General features: G+C 48.3%; 1 protein-coding gene across 3 annotated transcripts; it reads right to left on the reverse strand.

The window, feature by feature from the left end:
* Window positions 1–633: 633 nt before the first annotated feature.
* Ecsit (ECSIT signaling integrator) lies at window positions 634–12,887 on the reverse strand. 3 transcript variants are annotated; one of them, XM_032909551.1, is made up of 8 exons: window positions 12,803–12,887; window positions 7,052–7,169; window positions 4,033–4,450; window positions 2,901–3,124; window positions 2,088–2,145; window positions 1,831–1,979; window positions 1,376–1,481; window positions 634–964 (listed from the first exon to the last, which is right to left on the reverse strand). In XM_032909551.1, exons 2-8 carry the CDS (start codon window positions 7,145–7,147, stop codon window positions 708–710), a joined length of 1,308 nt encoding a protein of 435 aa, XP_032765442.1. In that variant the 5' UTR covers window positions 7,148–7,169; window positions 12,803–12,887; the 3' UTR covers window positions 634–707. The 3 variants fall into 3 exon arrangements, with proteins under 3 accessions (XP_032765442.1, XP_032765441.1, XP_032765440.1); XM_032909550.1 differs by lacking the exons at window positions 7,052–7,169; window positions 12,803–12,887 and having other exon boundaries at window positions 4,033–4,860; XM_032909549.1 differs by lacking the exons at window positions 7,052–7,169; window positions 12,803–12,887 and having other exon boundaries at window positions 2,901–3,142; window positions 4,033–4,860.
* Window positions 12,888–18,265: the final 5,378 nt, after the last annotated feature.

Here is an 18,265-nt window from a genome sequence, read left to right on the forward strand (position 1 = left end):
GGGTCTTCTCTGCCCGCGGCGCCAAACGGGGACAACTAGCCAAAGCTGCGCATGCGCATAGTCCGTCCGGCTCGGGCCGTGGAAGTGCGCTCTGTTTACAGTCAATTATTTGGGAGGTAGAGGCAGCTGGGTCCTGAAACTCAGGTTATCCTTGCCTCTCTCTTGAATTCTAGAGCAGTGGTTAAAGATTTTTTTTTTCAGAAGGGCTGGAGAAATGGCTCAGTGGTTAAAGGCACACTCTGCTTTTCCAGAGGACTTGGATTCAGATTCCAGCACCCACTTGGCTGCTCAAAACTGTAACTCCAAGTCTTCCATTCTCATAAACATGCATGCAAAGCACCAACGCATATAAATACTTTTAAAAGGTGTTTTTAAAGGCCAGCAAGACGGCTCTGCAGGTAAAGCTGGTGACTGGCAAACTTAACAATCTGAGTTGCATTTCCGGGATTTACAGGGTTAAATGCCAGAACAGACTCCAGCAAATGGTCTTCTGACCTCCACACATCTCTCCCATCCCATAAATACATAAATGGAATTTTTAAAAAGATACATTTTTGAAAAGGAGGGTCCGGAGGTGGTAAACCCAGAAGAGCCCATGCCTAACATCTGAAGAGAAGCCACAGGGCCAGGGAAGAGGTTTTGACTTTTTTATTTTCTCCATAATATTTCATACCAGTCCAGTCTTTTCTCCTCATGCCAGCTCTGACTCAGCTTTGACCTTGCCGCTGCTGTGCCTGAATGGCCTCATCATCTTCCTCGGGACCCTTGGGAGGGCTGTGGGGAGGGGACTGTCCCTCCAGCCTTGTGGTTGCCAGGAGCTCTCCTGTGGACCTGGCCAGGCGGAATACCACTGGGATCTGTGCCAGCATTGGGTTGGTCTCCTGCAAGCCTTGGATCCACTTGACCAACGTTGCCTGATCATGGGCACCAGTCATGCACATGGCGAAGACGGGGCCTTCTGTCACTGTCAGGAGGAGTTTGTGCTCTCACCACCTGGAGGTACCCTGACCTCCCATCATGAGCACCTCCATGAGTTCACACACAGCTCCCTCTGCCACATACATGCTCCACATTTCCTCTGGGCCATGCCGCCTGCTGCTTCAGATACTACCAAGAAACCAAGTTTGACCCCTAACTTGGAGGCTACCATGTGCCTCCTCTCAACTCCCCCAAATATAACTTGACTGTTCCCTACTGCCCTGAGGCTTGCATCTGTTCTGGTCATGTCACCAGAGTACAGGGAGTGCCATAAAAGAGATTACAAGGGGGAGAGGGAGTAGCCAAAAAGGAACCCCAGGGGCATATGACCCCTCATTGTGTGGAGAATGAAGAAATGGCTACCATGCAGGGTGTGCTATGTTAAGACCTGCTTTACCTTCATCCACGTCAAATTCATAGTTGTCCCAAGCACTCCTTGAATATTCCAGGTCCAGCTGCATTGGGTAGTACAGGTTCCATTCTTCTGGGATCTCCTCTACTGTCTACCTCAGGCAAGAGAGCAGGCAGGATTAGAGATCAGAACACAAAACCCCAGTCTCTCAGCTGAGCCTTCAGGACAGCGCCAGCCCCACCCCCGACACAAACTGTCGCTAGTCTGGAAGTCATTGTGTAGACCAGGCTGGCCTTAAACTCAGAGAGCTCTGCCTGCCTTTGTCTCCTGAGTACTGCTATTTATGTCTTCTTCTTTTTTTTTTTTTAAACATTTATGCATGCCCCTGTGTAACTCAGAGGACAATGTGTAAGAGTCAGATCTCTCCTTCCACCACATGGGTCGTGGGGATCAAACTCAGGTGGTCTGGATTGGCAGCAAGTGCTCTGGCAGTAACTCACCTCTTCCTCAGGGGGTGGCAGGTCAGCTCTTAGGATGTGATAATAGACACACTTATTACGAAGCCAGAGAGGGAAGGGGCCCTCAACAAAAACAGGCCTGGATGGGTTGTGTCGGGCCAGGGCAGCTTGCTGATCTGGACTCTGGATTCCTGGTGTAGAGAGAAGAGCCTGTTGGTGCCTTAGTGGCAAAAGGCCCAGAAGTACATTTAGTGGGCCCAGAGGGATCCAGCAGAAACTGGGACAGACTGGGGCCTTACCTACAATGTGAGGCTGTGTGGGATCTTCAATGCCTGTCGAGTCACTGGGCAAAGACATCTGCAAGGAAGAGCAGGGCTGTGTCTCCCCCACCTCTACAGGGGAGCCTGAGAGCAAAGGGAAGGGGATGCTTCCAGAGCAGCTGCACCTCGGCACTGGGAGTAGCCCTTTTCTCTTTCCTTGTAGCCAGTTTGGCCAGAGTGCCAACATTGAGTTTACCCTGAAGCCATCCACTCTAAGTTCAACCTGTAGTGACCTCATCCGAGTCATTATACCTACATAGCTCAGTTTATCCATGCCCAAAAATGGCAGTAACAGAAAGTAACAGTTCTTCAGATGGCACCAAGAACTTGACTCAGCTGGCAAGTGCTTGCCTAGCATACAGTGTAAAGACAAGTTTCTCTCTTTTGTCACACCACTAGCAATGGAACCACATGCCTTGAACAAGGAAGGCAGGTGTCCTACCACTGAGCCATAGCCCCAGCCCCAACCCTAGAGGGATGAAGCAGACTCTTCTGTGTAGCTCTGGCTGACACACCTGGCCCATCAGTGGTTTTTGTTTTGTTTGAAGCACTATGCAACCCAGGATGGCCTTGAACTCAGAAAGTCCAGGCACCTCTGCTTCCCAAGCGCTAGGATTAACGATATGCACCGCTGTGCCTGGCTGGTACTTTCTTACAATGGGTAAATGACTAAGACAGGCCCAACTGTGGTAATAAAGGAGCATTGTCGGGACACCAGCAGAAGAGCCCAGGGAAGGAATAAGGCGCAGCCAGTGAGGGTAGCTTAGCTGAGGTACAAACAGTAGTGCATACCTGGTAGACAGTGACTTTAGCACTGAGATCAGGCTCCATGTGTCGCAGGCCTAGTTTGGCCAGGTCCAAAGGGTCCTGGGGAAGATCTCGGGGCACTGGGTAGGGGTTGATATTCTTGAAGCGGGTGAACCACAGCTTCATCCGCAGGAACTTGAGCATGGGGTAACTTTTGCGCCCGAACACCTGGATCAGCAGGAACTCAGTCTCTGTGTTGGGCATAACTCCTGTTTTGGAGGCACAGCCTCAGAGAGGCAGGATATAGTTAGACACAAGTTCCAAGTCAGGAAGAACAGAATTAAAGGGGATTTATTTCTCATGATTTTTTTTTCCTCATTCTTACTTTGAGACAGAGTTTTGCTACCCATGTAGGTAGCCCTGGCTGGTCTGGAAGTCTTATCATACATAGAATAGAATTCACAGACATCTGCTTGTCTCTGTCTTCCAAGTGCTGGGGTTAAAGGTGTACACTACCACATCTGGTCCATCAGTGGTTTTGTTTGTTTTGACTCCCAGTACCATATAAAAGGCACACTGCAGCACATGCCTGTAATCCCAGCACTCAACAACAGGCAAAAGCCACCAGGGCCAGCATGGCTGCCCAGCACAGCACAGTCAAGGTCAGCCTGGGCTACAAGAGACTATGTAAAGTGTAAGTGTTGGGGAAGGAGGGCTGGGGAAAGAAATGGCTCAGCTATTAGGAACACGTAACTCCAGTTCCAGGGCGTCCACCACCCTCTTCTGGCCTCCTTGGGCACCAGAACTCACATACACACGGACAGATAGCATACTTATGACTAAAAATAAATCTTAGAAACCAAAAAAACAAACATAGGGAAGGGTGAGCTGGAATCCCTGTCCGCCCCTCACTGCCCAAGAGCTGAGGTAACAGGTATGCACCTGAGGATGTGAGCCTTGGGGTACTGGCACTGATACTGGGGAATCAGGTAAGTCCTCTTCCAACTTGTCTACAGCCCTAGGCCCAATAATTGTAAGAGGAAGAGGGAGGGAAGGAGAGAGGGAAGGAGGGAGGGAGGGAGGGAGGGAGGGAGGGAGGGGCAGGCAAAGGACTTGGGAGACTGACAAAGGTGAGTGGAGCAGGGAGTGAAGGGGAGGCTGGGCCCACTTCCCTCACCGTGTCGTTCCATCTGCTCCAGGACAGCGACTCCACACTCCTGCTGCCGTGGGTAGTGGACAAAGATGCGCTGGATAGCGTTGCGGGGCCGGAAGACCTCCTTGGGGAAAATGTCCAGCAGCAGGTTGTATACTGACAAGTCCCGCTCCACACCAAACTCTGGCATCTTGCGAAGTGCTAGGTAGATGAAGTCCACGTGGCCGCGCTTGCGCACATTGTGCTCCCCAAAGCTGCGCACTGCATTCAGGAAGCTTGCCTTGTCCTGCTCCCCGTTTCCTGATGGCCTGAACAGGTCTTCATGCATTGCTGGAACCTTGATGGGTTTCTTTTGGGGCTCGGAGGGTCGAGGAACCAACCACACGTCATCCTTGCGTGTGACTGCACTACAGTGGAGGCCTCGAGGAGCCTGAAGGGACAGCTGGGGAGAGAGGGTGGTGCTTGCTTTTTGTTTTCTGTTTGCTGGCAGAGCTACACTGGACATCATGGAGGACCTTCCAGGAGCTTTGGTACTGTGGCTGCTAACTGTAGCTTGGATATGACATAGTGCATCAAAGTACACTGCCACATGGTAGCACACGCCTGAAATCCCAACCCCCAGGGAGCTAAGGCAGGAGAATTGAGAGCTCAAAGCTTGCTTGAACCATACATTCATATTGTAAGGCCATTTGGGATTACATATGGTGCATACGCATGTACACACAGACACAGACACAGACACACACACACACACACACACAAATAAAACATCAAGAAGCATTACCAGGACCAGCAAGATGGCTCAGAAGATAAAGCACTCACACAGATTTGACATAGATATATGTATCTACACATGTGCATACCCCAGGTTTGACTATGCTTGGCCCAGGGAGTGGCACTATTAGGAGGTGTGGCCTTGTTGGAGGAAGCGTGTTACTGTGGGGGTGGGCTTTGAGATCTCCTCTTAGCTCCCTGGAAGCCTGTCTCTCCTGATTGTCTTTGCATCAAGATGCAGAACTCTCAGCTCCTTCTCCAGCACCATGTCTGCCTGTATGCTGCCATGCTTCCTGCCATGGTAATGGATTAAACCTCTGAGTCTGTAAGCCAGCCAATTAAATGCTTGCCTTTATGAGTTGCCTTGGTCAAAGCAATAAAACCCTAAGACATGTATACACACTGCTGTGGTTTGAGTGAGAAGTTCCCCCATAGGCCATCAAACTCTGCTTATAGCATGCACTTGCTTGTCTAGACCAAATCTCCAAAGTCTTCCACTTTCCCAAAATAACACGGTCAGAGTCTACAGCAACCACCCTACTTCTGGACACCAACTTGTGTACTAGTTACTTCTCTGCTACTGTGATGAAGGACCTAGTACAGCTAGCCTGCAGTGTTGTACAGCTAGTCTGCAGTGTACAGCTAGCCTGCAGTGTTGTACAGCTAACCTGGCAGTGTTGTACAGCTAACCTGGCAGTGTTGTACAGCTAGCCTGGCAGTGTTGCATAGCTAGCCTGCAGTGTTGTACAGCTAGCCTGGCAGTGTTGTACAGCTAGCCTGGCAGTGTTGTACAGCTAGCCTGGCAGTGTTGTACAGCTAGCCTGCAGTGTTGTACAGCTAACCTGGCAGTGTTGTACAGCTAGCCTGGCAGTGTTGCACAGCTAGCCTGGCAGTGTTGTACAGCTAGCCTGGCAATGTGTTGTACAGCTAGCCTGGCAGTGTTGCACAGCTAGCCTGGCAGTGTTGTACAGCTAGCCTGGCAGTGTTGCACAGCTAGCCTGGCAGTGTTGTGCAGCTAGCCTGGCAGTGTTGCACAGCTAGCCTGGCAGTGTTGTACAGCTAGCCTGGCAGTGTTGCACAGCTAGCCTGGCAGTGTTGTACAGCTAACTTGGCAGTGTTGTACAGCTAGCCTGGCAGTGTTGCATAGCTAGCCTGCAGTGTTGTACAGCTAGCCTGGCAGTGTTGTACAGCTAGCCTGGCAGTGTTGTACAGCTAGCCTGGCAGTGTTGTACAGCTAGCCTGGCAGTGTTGTACAGCTAGCCTGGCAGTGTTATGTGGTACTGGCTTTGAAGGCAGGAAGGAAGCAAGAGTCCTGAGCAGGTAGGAGTCCAGGAGACCATTGCATAGTCTGTGAAAGCGAAGCTTGGGTTGCTGAGTAGACCTCAAGATGTTGATGTCACAGCTGTGTCTGCCAAGGTCAGCCACACTCAGGGGAAGGAGCTAGTCTGGGGCGGGGCATGTTTTAGGGCAGCAGAGCTACAGGAGTAGGGCTACCTGAGCCTGTTGGAACTAACATCTAGCACTTTGGAGCTGCTGGGTTTAGAGTTTGCCTGCTGGGTTTTCAGTCTTGCTTTGGGCTCAGTATTTGTTCATTATGTCTTCCTTCCTCCCTTCTGGAATGAGAGGACACTGTCTGTGCCATTCCATGATGGAAGTGTGTGATTTACTTGTACTTCTAAGGATGCCTCAAAGTAGACTTTGGATCTTTAAATGATACTGACACTGTGAAAGACCATAGAACTTTTGAAACTGGATGAAGTGCATTTTGCATCATGATACTGCCAGGAGTCTCTGGGCCGCAGCCTGCTGTGCTCTGCGTGAGAAATGTCCGTCAGAGACTCGTGTATTTGAACACTTGGCCCAGCTGGCAGTGCTATCTGGGGAGGTTATAGAACCTGCAGGACATGGAGCCTCACTGGAGGTGGAGTAGAGGCTTTATAACGACTTCTTGTTTACAAGTTGTTCTCCTTCCTATATGCTTGAGATGTGATCTCAGGGTCCTACTCTGATCACAAGCGGCCATTAGAGACTCTGCTCTTGGAACTGTAAACCAAGACTCTTCCTAATGTGAATTGCTTTTGGCTTTGGCCGTGGTGCTTTAGTACAGCAATGGCATACTTCCTAACACAGAGCCGACCACCAGGACAGGCAGGTCAAGGACTACCTTCAGCTTCCGTAGCCTGATCCTGAGAGGGGGAGAGTAAAGCCCAAGCCTTCCCTTCTCCACCCAAAAATGCCCAGCCTGTGCATTTTTGAGCATGTGCATTACCTGAGCAAAGGGGGTCCCTGAGAGCGCAGTCCTGCAGATGCTGCCCCAGCCCCTGGAGAGGCCTCGGGCCAGCAAGTTGACCTGTACCCAGCTCATGCCTCTGTAGATTCCACCACACCTAGTGAGAGAGATGGAGACAGCATTAGCCTGCAGCACACCTTCCATGCCAGGCAGCCCCATGGCAAAGAGCACAGTGCAGAGGGAAGAGCCTAGTGACAAGCCCCAAGGGCTACTTCTGTTCGATTCTATTGCTTTCAATAGAGTATCATATGGCCCAGGTAGCCAAGGGTGGCCTTAAACTCCTGATCTCCTACCTCTGTTTCCCCAGTGCTGAGATTACAGGTGTGAGCTGCCATGCTGGGCAGTCTTTCAGGTTGTTTACTGATCTGTTGTGCATGTGTGTGCGTGCATGCATGTGTGTGGAGGTCAGAGGACAGCTTGCAGCACTGGTTCACTCTCCCACCAGTGGGTCTCAGCATTGAGCTTCCCAGGCTTGGCAGCAAGCGCCTTCATACATGAACCGGCCCACCGGCTCATACCTGACAGTTTGAAAGATTTATTCGTTTAGTTTGTGTGTATGTGTATACACATGTTCATAGGCTATAATACTTTTGTGGAAGCCAGAGAACAACTCTTCAGTAGTCTTCTACCTCACTGTAGGAATGCCATAGCATCTGGCTTTTTAAAAGATGTATTTAATTACTTTTATTTTATATGTATGGGTTTTTTGCCTGCATGTATATCTGTATACTACATGCACGCCCAGTGCCCACGGAGGCTAGGAGAAGGTGTTAGATGCAGTGAGAGATAGTTGTGAGCCACCATGTGGGTCCTAGGAATGGAATTCAGGTCCTCAGGGACCTTTATTCCCTGAGCCATCTCTCTCTTTTCTTTGGTTTTCAAGACAGGGTTTCTCTGGGTAGTTATAGCTGTCCAGGAACTCAGCTGGTCTCAAACTCAGATTCTCCTGCCTCTGCCACCTGAATGCTAGGCTTGTGCCACTGCCACCTGGCTGGTTTGTTTGTTTATTTTTAAAAAAATTTTCTTTTGCTATATGTATGAATACTTTGCCTTTATGTATGTACACCACATGAGTGCCTGGCGCCTGGAGAAGTCAGAATTGGGCTTTGGATCTTCTGGAACTGGAGTTTCAGATGGTTGTGAGCTACCACGTAGGTGCTGGGAATTGAACTCAGGTCCTTAGGCTTGGCAGCAAGCACTTTTACCCAAAGAGCCATCTCACCAGTCCCCTCTTTTTACTTTGGGTACTTGAGATAGAACTCAGGTGGCCAGGCTCCTGCAGGAAGTACTTAACTCTCTGCACTGTCTCCATGGCCGCTCTGTTCTTTCTCTTGCCTGAGTGCTACTACTGGCAGCTCAACACTGACAGCACTGAAAGTGGCCAGAGTACACAGCCTTGTCTGGCTCCTAAACTCTGGCAAAAGAATCTATTCTTTCACTGGGCATAGTGAGCACTTTGTCTCAGTCCAGAGAACCCATTCTCGTGAAAGAGGTCCCATGTATTTTGCAAAAGAGTTTGCTATTCTGCCTGTTCTTCCCTGGGCCCTTGTCCTGAACACTGCTACTGCTCTCAGCCACTCTTGTGGAAAGGTGCTTTGCTAGAGATGTGCGTTTCAAGGGAGTTTCGATGCAGCCGTGCCTGAAGCTCTGTTGTAATAATTGTTACATGGAAACCTATCCCCAAAGTTTTACTGTATTTAAAGGTGTTAGAAATAAGTCACTTGGCATTAGACTCCAGAAGTTTGGAACCAGTACCAGCTAAGTTCTGCTGACCCAACTTTCATTCTTAACTTCATCTGGACCGCTCCCTGCTGGCCGTGACACTTGCAGGGACCACCATAGCCAGCCTGTTCTACACAGTGAGCTGTCATTTCAGACAAATGAAAAGAGTAAGTGTTGGATTTTCTCAAATACTTTTCTGTATTGCCTGAAATAATGATGTGATTTTAGGGTTTTGTTCTATTAATATATACATAAATTTTCAGATGTTAAACTAACCTTGCAGGGCTGGAGAGATGGCTCAGTGGTTAAGAGCACTGACCGCTCTTCCAGAGGTCCTGAGTTCAATTCCCAGCAACCACATGGTGGCTCACAACCATCTGTAATGGGATCTGATGCCCTCTTCTGATGTGTCTGAAGACAGCTACAGTGTACTTATATATAATAAATAAATAAATCTTTAAAAAAAAAAATGGGTTGAGGATTTAGCTCAGTGGTAGAGCGCTTGCCTAGCAAGCACAAGGTCCTGGGTTCGATCCTCAGCTCTGGAAAAAAAAAAAAGACAAAAACAAATAAACTAACCTTGTATTTTGAAGATAAATTCTCTTAGGCAAGATGTAGAATTCTTTTTGCATGCTCGCAAGCCCACTGCAAGCGAATTCATGAGGCACTAGTCTGTAGTTTCCTTAGTATACCTGTTTGCTTTTGTATCAGGGTGGCTAGGCCACAGAGAACATGTTAGGAAGAGGTTGGATCATTCTTGCCACCACTAAGACTTTCTGGAGGTGGGTGTTGTGCATATGCCTGTAAATCCCAGCACTGAGGTGGAAGGTGGGCTCAGCCTTGGATACACAGCAAGTATGAAGCCAGCCTGGGCTACAGGAAAACTTGTCTCAAAATCAGGAAAAGAAAACCAAACAAAACAACAACAAAACTCCCTTTGGGGTGACAAGATGGCTTTGCAGACAAAGGCAGTTGCTGCCGTCTGACAACCAGAATTCCATCCCCGCAATCCAGGGTGGAAGGAAAGAGTTGTCCTGACTTCCGCTCCTCCAGTGGATGGACACACACACTCTCTCTCTCTCTCTCTCTCTTTCTCTCTCTCTCTCTCTCTCTCTCTCTCTCTCTCTCTCTCTAAGTAAAAACAAACAACCTTCTCTAGTTGAGCCAGACACAGTAATGCACACCTTTAATCCCAGCATTCAGGAGTAAAGGCAGCCAGACTCCTGTGAGCTCCAGGCCAGCTCAGGCTACATATGAGAACCTATTTAAGGAGAAAAAAATCCAACTCTTTTTCCAGTATCTCCCATCTTGGCCTCAAATCTCCCTCCACTCCCTGCTTTCTTTCCCTTAGAGCTTCCCCTAAGCCATGATTACACACTGGTTCCTCCTCCTCAGCAGCCTGACGGCTGCCCTAGTCCTGTCAGTAATGCCCGCCCAATGCACCGCTGTGCTCAACACTTTGAAGAAGGCAATGACTTTGAGGTGTCAACTTCCAAGTATCAGACAGTGACGTCCCCTCCCTTATAGTCCTTGCTAACATCCTTGGGTTTCTCCCTGGCATCCGTGCCTACCTCTCAGCCAATCATGAGATGCCTTTCAATGTCAGCATTATCTGCAACACTGCCAAGGGTGCAGACAAATGCCCTGGGAGCACAAAACCTGTAGATTCAGGCTTAGTGGAAACATGGCCACACTTCTGACAACTTTTATCAACAGCTGCTGGCCTAGGAAATGTAACTAGACTGGACTCAGGCTGGGACTCTATAGACCTGGCCTAGACTCCTCCAGGGAGCTGCTGGGCCCAGTGAGCCTCTGCTAGATTCCCCTAGTGAGTGGCTGGAACTGAGACTCAGTGTTATCTAGAATCCCCCACGGAAAGGCTGATGGTGTGGCTCAAGGTAGGTACTTGCTTGGTATAGTTGGATAAAAAGACTCTAAAACCTTGCAAATTGTGTTCCAGGACCTGTAGAATGTTGGCTGTAACTCAGGTCTACTGCATGAGAATCTGCATTGTAACACCCATAGGTGGCTCCTCATGCATTGGAGTTGTTAGTGTTTATGCTCATGGTTCCCTAATGTCTTTGCCTCCATACCTAAGTATAACTTTGGTACCAACCAGCCATGCCAAACTCCATCCAGGGAACACTAACTGACAACACCTTTGCTGACTCTGCTTCTCTGGAGGCTAGCCAGTAGCACCACCCTTCCTGGTTATTCAGGCCCCAATGTAAGAATTGCTCAGCAGTCACTGTGTCCCTACTCAGTCCATAGATAGTCCTGGAGACTACTTCCAAACCTATCCCTCTTGCAGGTCACCACACCATTCCACAGTGATTTCCTGCATACCTTTCTGCCTTCTCTCTTTGCCCTGCTAGTTACTTCCCTCCATTGCAAAAGGAAGCTCTTAACAACAGAAACCAGGTGGGCTGGAAAGATGGATCCATTGGTAAACTGTTTGCCCTGAAAGAATGAGGACCTGAGCTCCAGCACCCACATACAAAGCCAGGCGAGGTGCCATGCACTTGCAATCTGAGGAATCTGAGAAAGCAGAAGCAGGCAGGCCCCTGAGCTCCCTGCAGGCAGGCCCCTGAGCTCCCTGCAGCAGGCCCCAAAGCACAAGGTGGACAGCTCCTGAAGAACAACATCTTAGGTTGACATTTTTCCTCCATACACGTGCTTACATGTGTACATGCACTAACATACATCCCTGTACCCACACAGGAACACACAAGAATGCTAGGTGTGATAGCACATACCTGTAATCCCAGCATTTGGGAGACAGGCTGGCAGATCTGAGTTTGAGGTGAAACTAATCTATACAGACAGCAAGTTCCAGACCAACCAGGGCTACATAGTGGGACCCTGTCTTTAAAAAGAAAATGTGCTTGAGATAGGTGTTGTGTGTGTAAAGCCAGCACTGGGGAGTGTGAGGCAGGAGGATGGCCTCCAGAATCAAAGCAGCTGGAGAACGTTAGTGAGCTCCATGGCAGTCTGAGCTACAGAAAGGTCCTGTCTAATCTTTAAACAAGAGCAGGGAGAGAGAATTCAGCTGGGAAAGGAACTTGCTGTCAAAACAAAGCAAACCTAATGACCTGAGCTCAAACCCTGGAACCAACATAAGGTGTATGGATAAAACCCCAGAGCTGTCCTCTGACCTCCACCATGCACCATGGCACATGTGTCCCACCCCCCACACCATAACCAAAATAAAACTTCAAAGTAAATACACATCGGATGGCTTCTACCTGCTGTACTCCCCCTTTCTCTTGTAGCACCAGCTACACTGTTTCTGAAACAAGACTAGTTTATTGGCTTCCCAGGCTTTGAACTTGTTTTACCCTCTGCCTACTATTTACTGTCTTGGTGTATGCCTATAATCCAGAACTCGGGGGCTGAAGCAGGAGGACGATCATGATGATGAGTTCGAGGCCAGCTTGGGACACATAAAGACTCTTGAATCAGGGAAAAACACACTGCTTGCAACACCACTGTTTTGAAATCACGAGATTACCTGTTCTCTCTGTGTGTGATTTGCTCAATAATTGGCTCTCCTAGATAGTACTTTTTTAAAAAAATCTGTTTTTCTCATTGTTGTGTCTCCACCAACTGGGCCAGTGCTTGGCACACTGTAAATGCCCAACACCGATCAACTGAGTGTGAATAAGCAGAAAGTTTCTACAAGACATGGATAAATCTGAATAGCGAGGTAGCGTGTATGTATGCGTGTGGGCTGGCACGATTCTGGGTCTCTGAGAGAGGCTGGAAGGTTCCAATGCCTGCCTCACAGACAATGTACGTTGCCCGAGTCCGCTATCCCATCTGTGAAACGAACGCCTGCAGCAAGAGGTGCCCAGCAACCTTTCCTTGCTCATTCCCAAGCCTGCACCTGAAAAGGTCACAGTGCCCTGACTGAGGTCGAGTTGAAGGTCATATTCCCCGGCTCTACCAGGCTTGGAAGTGGACGCCCCAATCCCAGACGGTCCCATAGCCCTCCCACGCGCGACCCACCTACTCACGCGGCCACCCGCACACCCGAGCAGGCTAGCTGGGACCGCTGGGCGCCGTCATGTTGAGCCACAGAGCTTCCGGTTACGAGTCGAAGGTGACAGCAAATCAGAAAAAACCTGTGACGATAAGTCCCGCCCTCAAGTGGAGATCCACCAATAGGAAGGCGGAAGACACTGGTTTCTCCTCAGGAGCAGGCCCTGCTGCTCACCGAGCCCTAGAAGCCTTGGGTACCCGTGCGGAGGCGCTGGATCGGGTTCCCCTACGTCTGTCCGGTCCAGTTTTCTCCGCCGTGATGGTAAATTATTGTTACGGACTGGAAGCACCACATCCGGTTCGGAGCCCATGGCCTCTTGCGTGCTAAGCAAGCACTCTACCGCTGTCTGCTAAGCCACAGCATAAGTCCTGGGATTTATTCTTATTCTTTTTACTAAACGGGTTTTTTAGTTTGGTTGGTCCAGTTGTTTGAGTCAGGGTCTTGCAGTGGTACTCAGTCTGGCCTCAAAACCCTGGATTCAAGAGATCCTCAGGGATCAGCCCCCTGAATAGCTGGAACTTCAGGTGGGCAACACTGCCAACAGCTTTAACAGAATGTCAAGTTATGTTTATTTTCATTGTGTGTTATGTGTGTAAGTAAATCTGTGTGAGCACGTTCGTGTGGAACTCAGGACAACTTAGGGGGAATGTTCTTTCCATGTGGGTACTGGGGATGAAACCTGGGTCATCGGGCTTGGCTACGAGCACTTTTACCGCCCCTAAGTAACAATTTTTGAAGTTTGAATTCACTATGTGAAATGGCCATATAAGTACAACAAGGGCTACTGTGAGAAAGGACATGCATTCCTGACACCCCTCTCTCCCTCCCCAACTGGGAGTCTAGATTGACTCTTCAGACCACCCACACTGAGAGCTTAGAGGCCTATGGAGTGTATGTGTAGATGATTGGATGGCCCTGGATTTGTTGTATGTGTGTATAGATAATAGCGATTATATATAGATATATTATTCATATGCATACACAGACGCATACACATATACATATATTGATTGAATATAGGCTTTTTTTTAACATTGTTTTATTTTGCGGGTGGTGCATGTGGCGATAATTTGCTATAATCTATCCTGGGAGTCCCAGGGATTGAACTCAGACCATCAGACTTGACAGCACTTTACCAAGCTAACCTGCCAACCCCATAAGTAATCATTTTTAAGACAAGGTCTTGTGTAGCCTGGACTAGCTTTGAACTTGTGTGTAGCTGAATTTGACTTATCTGATCTTCCTGTCTCTTTTGTCCTGGGATTACAGGCCTATGCCACCACACATTGTCTCTGTAGTGCTGGGGTACAGTCCAGAGCCTCTGACATTGTAAGCAGTTACTCTACCAACTGAGGTATAGCCCCAGTCCTTTTGTTTTGCTTAGACAGGGTCCTGCTGTGTTGCTTGGCCGGGCTAGCCAGGAACTCTTTATGCAGACCAGTCTAGCCTTTGTTTACAGCTCCAGTTGGCAGTGTAAGCCTGGGAGAGTGGAGCCTCATTTTGAGGCTGACTAAAGTCTCCTTCAATAGCCACCATTAATTCAGAGCTTCAGGCAAGTTATACTCTGAGGGTTAAGAGGCATCGCATGGGTGAGGTGTTCAATTATAAGGCCATACGTAGTAAAAACATGTCTTCCCTAGAGGCACATGAGTAACAAGGGCTGTAATAAATGCACTGCCATTCACTACACCTGGGCAGAAGCACAAGAACACACTCCAAGAACAATTCTGTGTCTTGAAGAAATGGAGGTCACAGGAGTCATATCTTGTTTCCTTACGAGCACTCAGAACCCTCACAAAAACTCCATTCTTGGACTATGTTCTAGCAGGCCTTGAACTCGCAGAGATCTGCAGATATAAGACATGCTACTGCAGAGAGGGCTGCTCTAGACCCAGCCACACATAAGCATCCCGTGCCACTGTGCTTGGCCACTAGATTAACTGTCTCTAGGATGTTAGCTACTTTTAGGATTTTAGGATACCTATTATTATGTAGCCCAGGTTAGCCTCAAACTGTATCTGTAGCTAAGAAAAGAAAAGAGAAGGAAAGGAAAGTGAGCAAACCCAGCACATGCCTGAAGACACATGCTACACTTAAGAGCAAGGAAAATACTCCTGTACATAAAAATTTAAAATGAATCAAGGCTTTAAAGTGAAAAGGTGCCATGGGGTTTAACGTGTAGTGCTAGGGTGCTTAGCATGCATTAAGTCCCTAGGTTCAGTTCTCATTGTCACCATTAAAAAAAAAAAAAAAAAGGGGTTGGGGATTTAGCTCAGTGGAAGAGCGCCTGCCTAGCAAGCGCAAGGCCGTGGGTTCGGTCCCCAGCTCCGAAAAAAAAAAAAAAAGAAAAAAAAGTTTAAAAAAAAAAAAGAGCAGTGATGTAGTGATGTGACCCATGTAAATACCTGAGAGCTGACTCTGATTCCTAGGACTCTCGGTGGAAGGGAGAACAGATTCCCACATGTTTTCCTTTGCTCTTTACATGCGTGTTTGGCCTGTGCTTAGATGCACACACACACACACACACACACACACACAAGTGTATGGATGTAATAAAAAATTTTAAAAAGAGAGAGGGGCTGGGGAATGCAGCCCTGAGTGGCTGACTTAAACAAGTGCCTTCAGGGACACCTGTGTCTTTGTGTCAGACAAACATGGTATAGAACACAAGAGTATGTTTGAGGCTCCAGGTGTCCCTCTTTATTATGAGGTCCTTAAAATAGCCCTAGGAAAATAGTGGAGAGTGCTGGCAGATGCCCTAGCAGCAGAGGGCCATGCATGCTTCCTATCACCAGCCATGAGTCATGGTGACGTCACATACCCGGGGTATGACGCACACAGAAAGCACACTGTCACCTCTCCACTACTCTTCCCAAAAAGCTTCAGTCAGCCAACTGATGAGACCCATCTACATAGAGAGTCACCTCTGAGGGGTTGACACAGGGGTCAGGCTCACACACGACTGTGGGACAACCTTTGGAGAATCTACAGAAGTGTGAGTGAGACTAAAGGCAGGGAAGGCTCTTAGCCACATAAGGGACACAGTGTGAGGGAAGGACAGAGAATCAAACAGAACCAAGCCCCAAAGCCATCCTCAGGAAGCCTGTAGCTTAGCAGATAGAGTTTTCCTGAGCTGGAGGACATGGGGTATGTTCCTGTAACCCCCATTGTTAGGATGCTAAGGCAGGAGACTTGTGAGTTTGAGGCCAGCCTCGACTACATAATGAGATCCTGTCTCAAACAACCCAAAAGTTATTTTATCTTTATAACGGTTGACATTAAGGGCTGGAGGGAGAGCTCAGCAGTTAAGAACGCTCACTGCTGTTGCAGAAAATCTGAGTTTGGTTTGCAGGACCTATGTGATAGATCACAACCACTTGTACCACCAGCTCCAGGGATCCAACATCTCCGGATACTGCATGCACATACATACACTCACATGCACATACAAATGCATGGGAGCACACATACATGTACAACTTTTAAAAAATGTTAACATTGGGGCTGGGGTCAAGAGCACTGACTGCTTTTACAGAGGTCCTGAGTTCAATTCCCAGTAACCTCATGGTAGCTCACAACCATCTGTAATGGAGTCTTATGCCCTCTTCTTGTGAGTCTGAAGACAGCTACAGTATACTCATACATAAAATTTTTTAAAATGTTAATATGAGTAATATAAGCATCTGGGAATAAGTATACACAAGAACCCTGTAACTAGTTTTACAACTCTTCCCTAAAAATTACTAGGGTTTTTGTGTGTGTGTGATATGTATGGGTGTGTACATGTGTGTCAAGGTACCTGTGCCCTGTATGTGCAGTGAGGAGTCCAGAGGGCGACATCTACTGTCTTTCTTTATTGCTATCTTATTCCCCTAACATGAAAGCCTCTCAATGAACCTGGCTACTCTTGTAGGCAAGCCTGCTTCATCAGCCAGCTTCTAGAGCGCTCCTGCCTCAGCCCTGCTCCTACCCGTAGGCACGGGCACCCATGCCTGGCTTTTTAAATTTGTTTTGTTGTTGTTTTGAGACATATCTCTATTATGTAGTCCTCACTGTCCTGGAACTCAGTGTACAGAGCAGGTGGGCCTTGAACTCACAGAGATCCATGATTCTGCCTTCCAAGTGCTGGGATTAAATGTGTGCACCGCCATGCCCAGCTGCCATACCTAGTTTTAATATGGGCTCGAGGGGTTCAAATTCAGCTCTTCATTCTTAGTGGGTATAAATGCTTGTACCCACTAACCAGCCTAGAAGGGCCGGAGGGAGATGAGTCAGCAGGTAAAGGCACTCGCCACTAAACCTGAGGACCCAAGTTCCATTCCTGGGACTCCCATAATGGAAGGAGAAAACATTTCCACAAGTTGTCCTATGACCTCCACATATACTGGCGTACAATTATAAATGAATGAATGAATGAATGAATGAATGAATGAATGTTAAAAACTGTTTTAAACAAGTAAGCCTGAGAAGAACTATTTCAAAACCCATTACAGAAGGAAATGGAGGTTCAGAAAGCCGAGGTTCAGAAAGGTTTGGACAACTGTCCAAAGCCGGGGTGGGGGGAAGGGGGTGCCAGGGGCAGGGGTGGTGTCAGCTGTCATTCCGTCACTCAGAAGATGAAGGTTGAGGATCAAAAGCTTAAGTCCATCCTTAGCTATATGTTAAGTCACGTTTTAAAAGTATTTGACTTTGGGGTTGGGGATTTAGCTCAGTGGTAGAGCGCTTGCCTAGCAAACGCAAGGCCCTGGGTTCGGTCCCCAGCTCCGAAAAAAAGAAAAAGAAAAAAAAAAAAGTATTTGACTTTGTTTATTTGTGCGGGTCATATATGCCTTGGTGTGTATAATGGAAGTCGGGAAAACATTAAAGGAGTTGGTCTTCTCATGGGTTCTAATGTTAAGACTGAGGTCTTCAGGCTTGGCATCAAAACCCTTTTAAGTCATCTCAATGGCCCCTAGATTGAGGACTTAATCAGTTTGGGCTACCTGAAACCTGTATTAAAAAAAAAAAAATCAATCCAGAATAAAATCAACCTGTCTAAGGCCATGAAGCCAGGAAGCATTGGTGCACAACCACGTCTTAGTCGCTGTTCCATTGCTGTGAAGAGACACCATGACCAAGGTAACTTATAAAAGAAAGCATTTACTTGGGGAGCTTGCTTACACAGTTAGCTTCACAGGGTGAGTCCATGGCCATCATGGCAGGAGCAAAGCGGCAGACAGGCAAGCATGGTGCAGGAGCAGCAGCTGAGTGCTCACATTTGACCCAAAAGTTGGAGTCAGAGGGACAAAATCTGACACGGACTTTTGAAGCCTCAAAGCCCACATAGGGACACAAATCCTCCAACAGGGCCACGCCTCCAACAGGGCCACGCCTTCCTAAACAGCCCACCAACTAGGGATCAAGCAGTCAAATACATGAGCGGGTGGATG

The sequence above is a fragment of the Rattus rattus genome, chromosome 8, assembly GCF_011064425.1.
Source record: "Rattus rattus isolate New Zealand chromosome 8, Rrattus_CSIRO_v1, whole genome shotgun sequence".
Taxonomy (NCBI): Eukaryota; Metazoa; Chordata; class Mammalia; order Rodentia; family Muridae; genus Rattus; species Rattus rattus.

Bases quoted from the DNA above. Each gene is read 5' to 3' on its own strand.
- Ecsit (XM_032909549.1), bottom strand. From the start codon at position 4,789: ATGCTTCTTGATGTTTTATTTGTGTGTGTGTGTGTGTGTGTGTCTGTG. The intron at 1,980-2,087 runs GTAAGGCCCCAG...TCTCTACACCAG, and splicing joins CACACAGCCTCACATTGTAG to GAATCCAGAGTCCAGATCAG. The intron at 1,482-1,830 runs GTGAGTTACTGC...TGCCTGAGGTAG, and splicing joins TGCCACCCCCTGAGGAAGAG to ACAGTAGAGGAGATCCCAGA.